We start from the raw sequence: 4,533 nt of genomic DNA on the forward strand, positions 1-4,533 counted from the left end.
TTCTAGCGCGCACGCGGAGCATATTTTAATGAATACTTATAAACTTTACAGTTCTTTTTCGGGTAGAACAAAGCCGACTGCAGGTACCCAGTGGACTTCAAATTGCTACAGTGTTTTGCACAGCGCATTTCGCGGTTGTATCCGGAGGGCGAAAGTCAAGACAATCAAGACTTCAAGAGTCAAGACCGGTCAAGACCGATAGAGCAGTGGTCACTTTGTTGTCACCTTTTGCTGCTATTTTGTTCAATTCCTCCCATTAAAGTTTGGTATTTTTTGCCTGCCTGTTTCATTTAGTTTTTCTTAGACTACTATGGATGGGGATGTGACCAAGAAACGACGGAAGCGTTATTTCTACAAAGACGAACCGTTTGTTGTCCCGAAGACCACACTTTACAGGAGGCAGCAAGAAGTGCGGCTTCGCGCTCAGCATTGTGCCTCATCGACGTCAGCTGCCTCAGCTGCCAACGACGGAGATGTCAACGGCGGAGGCGTTGTGGGCGATTTGCTGAATCTTTCAAGTGGCGAGCAACCAGCAGAAGAACAAGCGGCGCAGCCAGCCTCGCCTACTTTGAGTGCCCACGATGAGCAGGCAGGCGGCAGCTCGTATGCCGATGACGAAGATTTGTTCCGAACAGACGACTTTGACCGGCTTGGCGAAACACCCGAAGACAGCAGTTCTATGTCGGGAGAAACCGAAAACGACGACGGCGAACGCGATTTTCTGGCATCGGACTTTGTCGAGCTTGAGGCAGCAATACTTCCGGGCTCCACAACGACAAAGGCAGCCGCGATAATAATGATAATGGCGTTTGTCGTCACTCATGGCCTCACTTGGGAGGCCCTGAATGATCTGCTGCGCCTCATAGATGGTCTGTTTGGCTTTAAAGGTGATGTACTTCCTCGGTCAAAGTTTGTGTTCCGAAAGCTTTGGTCGTCGCGCAAGGAAAGGCTGGTGAAGCGGTTTTTTTATTGTGACACCTGTGGCAGTGTGCTTGTGTCAGTGCCCGGAATGTCATCAATGAGGTGCCCGGACTGCGAGGTTAGCACGGAACTTTGTGTTCTAAAAGCTCGGGGACATTTTTTCATCATTTTAGGTATGAAAGAACAGATGAAATGTTTGCTTGCAAAATCAAAGGCTGCATTGTTTGAAAGACTTGTGAACTTAAAGGCAGTCATTCAGCAAGGAGGAGCCGCACTGTGGCAGGACATCACAAGTGGATCTATGGCCGAGGAGTTGAGGAAGAGGGGCAAAATTGGCTGGATGGATCTTACCATCACTATCAACACAGACGGAAGCCCCGTATTCAAGTCATTGTCATCATCTGTGTGGCCAATCCAGTTTTTGATTAACGAGCTGCCACCTTGCGACAGGCTAAAGAACTGCTTGATAGGTGGGCTGTGGTTCGGCCAGCACCCGTACATGAGAACCTTCTTAACCAAATTTGTTGAAGAGATCAATCAGTTTGGCAAGATCACTTGGAAGGCAGGTCATACATTGCTGTCATCAGGACTTCATGTACTGTGCTGCTGCGTGGATGCGCCAGCCCGAGCATCTGTGATCAACATGGTCCAGTTTAATGGTCTCTTCGGCTGCCCTTGGTGCTACAATTGTGCCGAGTTTCACGAAGGTATGGTTGATCAAATTTGTCATTGCATCTGGCTGAACACTTGTGCATGTATTTTAACTTAGTGGATATGCTTAATAATTTCATATCTTAATTTTGAACAGCTTGTATTATGCGCTGAAATGCATTTAGGGTGTTCTGTCTGAGCTAGCTATGACCAAAAAATGGATAAGTTGAAGCGGTGTTCAAATACTGCTAAGGAAAAACGTTGCATTTGCAGCGGTCAGTTTGTATCAAAGTTGTCAGTGCACTTTATGAAAGCTCTGGCTGCTGCAAAATTTGCCATTAGAAACATGTGATATAGATGATGTGCCACACTTATCCGTGGCAGCAGATATGAGGTGCAAAGTATTGAAGGCGGGCCTAAAATTCCCCATCTAGACACATCATGCGAATGTCACGTGAGAGACTTATACCCAGCAAGAGTACTGTCATAAGCAAAAGTAAGGGCTTTCAGTCTGCATTCCAAACCAAGCTGCACTGTATACATGTGGGTGCTACCTGACGAAGTGCTCCTAGTGTCAAGATTGGCACACTGCGACGTTTTCAACAATATGAGCGTTTCGTCAGGCAGCGCCAGCATGCAGCGTGGAATATGGTTCGCACCATGGACGGTTGGATCGATTACTTTTGCTCATAATAGTTTAGTGCATAAAACATATGCAGGCATTGCTTAATTCCTGTAGATTCTGCTTTCTGCAGGCAAATAATCGAGCATGCACACTATTTCTCTCCTTTCAACAGGGGCCCAAAGGTACATGAGTGTTACAGTCGGTGAGGAGCGGACCCCAGGGGAGATGTCGAAAGACATGGAGTTTGCGGAGATCAAAGATGCTGTGAATGGGCTTAAAGGGCAGTCACCACTGAATCACCTGAAACACTTTAACATTGTGTTTGGCCACACAGTGGAGTATATGCATTGTGTGCACATTGGGGTCACGAAATGCCTTACTGACCAGTGGTTTGATTCAGCAAACTCTCAGCAACCGTTCTACATTGGTAAGTAGCGGAGAAAGTAAAAAGGCTACACTTCTACACATCAAAGCACTAAGTAACCTTAAAAATTTTTCTATTACTCTGTATACATTGCTGAAGGGTACATTGACCTAAATTAAGCATAGGAAAAAAGAGATAACAAAGGTTGTTGCTGGCTGGTACTCCTTAACCCTTTCCGTCATACCTCGGGCATCACCCGACAGTGGAAAAGTGTGCGTGTGGTTGGTATAGTCCGGCATGGCTCGGCACAGGGCTTTAAATAAATGTTTATAACCAAGTCATGATGTGGCACTCCCTTTCATTGCGAGGAGCTGGAAAGACCAAAAGAATGCTGACCATTGCAGGAGTCAGTGGGGAAGCTATACCTGACCAGAAAGGGTTAATTAACTGTTGCCGTTTAGTTCAGCTGCTGACATGATGGAGCTTAGCTTTGATGTTCAAGTTGCAGTGCTCATTCAGCTGGCTCCTCAAACAAGGTGTGGTCCTATGTCCTGCTATCAAAATTAGACATGAAAAATAACTAACTTACGAAAAAGCACTAAGGGACTTATGAGCATGAGGAGGTTCATAGTTTCACAAACATAAGAAAGAACAGTCTGCCATGCTTGAGTGCTCAGAAAGTTGGGAAAGCTGCATTTGTGCAGCTCGAAAAAAGGAACCTGGATATGATTTGCATGACAGCCACGCAGTGCCACTGAACGCCAGTAGGGGCTCATATTATTTGCATTGGTTGTAAGCAATCACCAACAGCTTGCAGAATGCAACTTTGGCAAAAATTTCAATTTCTTAGCATCTTCTTCATATCACTTGAAGTTTAACGCTGCACCTTCTAATTTAAACATTTCAGGCTGCATGCAAAAACAGCAGTGCAATTAATTTCTCTATCTGATATTGCATTCCATAAACATCAAAATTGGCTTTTGAGGAAAGGAAATGGCGCAGAAACTATGGGAGTGAAAGAAAGGAAGAAAGAGGGCTCCTAGTGTAGGGCTGGGGAATAATTTCGACCACCTGGGGATCTTTAACGTGCACTGATGTCGCACAACACATGGGCGCGTTTTTGCATTTCACCTCCATCGATGCGAAACGTGGCCGCCGTGGTTGGATTCGAACATGGGAACTCCGGCTCAGTAGCCGAGCACCCTAACCACTGAGACACCACGGCGGGTCTCCATAAACTTATGACAGTGGATCCAGAAAAAAATCATTTATAGAGCTTGAATTATGAGTCAAAACAAAGTGGTGTCATAATTTTCACCTTGGAATTGTGAGCTGTGCGACATAACATATTGGTATGTTGTGCCATGCTGGAACGTAACCTAATCCAAAGCCTTTCACGTTGGTTCACTTACGTTCTAATTCTGCATCCCAGCAGCCAGTGCCATCTTCTCAGCCAGTTTGTGTGAATTTGTCTGCAGCATGTGAAGACAAAGGCAGAGATTGTTTGTTCTGTTACCCCTCTCAATGTTTTTTATGCAACGCAAGTGCCTGACGTCATTTCAATGCCCTTTTTTTACAAGATGTCCTGCTGCTATGTTGAGATTTAATGCTTAAAAGGGCCCACAAAATTTGTGCATGCAGCTTCAGCTGCTATGGTTAGAAAGGTGCTTTTTAGACTAGAACAGTAAACAGTGATAAGCCATTGCTCTTGTTACGTGCACACCAGCGCCAAGTGCACAACATTTTTATTTGTGCAGGGCGCCCCGTAACCATGGCCAAAGTGGACAGAAGGCTGCTGGCAATAAAGCCACCTCATTCATTCACCCGTCTGCCACGTTCGCTCAAGGACAAGTGCCACTGGAAAGCCAGCGAATGGCGGCATTGGTTGCTTTTTTATGCCCTGCCCTGCTGCTTGGGCATACTACCTCAGCGCTACCTGAACCACTTTGCATTGTTGGTTGAAGCCATATTC

General features: G+C 45.8%; 1 protein-coding gene across 1 annotated transcript; it reads left to right on the plus strand.

The window, feature by feature from the left end:
- The first annotated feature begins 310 nt into the window (after positions 1 to 310).
- LOC144121780 (uncharacterized) lies at positions 311 to 4,046 on the plus strand. Its single transcript, XM_077655180.1, has 3 exons — positions 311 to 1,628; positions 2,370 to 2,624; positions 3,994 to 4,046. The coding sequence occupies exons 1-3, from the start codon at positions 311 to 313 to the stop codon at positions 4,044 to 4,046; spliced, it is 1,626 nt and encodes a 541-aa protein (XP_077511306.1).
- Positions 4,047 to 4,533: the final 487 nt, after the last annotated feature.

Source organism: Amblyomma americanum, chromosome 1, assembly GCF_052857255.1.
Source record: "Amblyomma americanum isolate KBUSLIRL-KWMA chromosome 1, ASM5285725v1, whole genome shotgun sequence".
Classification (NCBI taxonomy): Eukaryota; Metazoa; Arthropoda; class Arachnida; order Ixodida; family Ixodidae; genus Amblyomma; species Amblyomma americanum.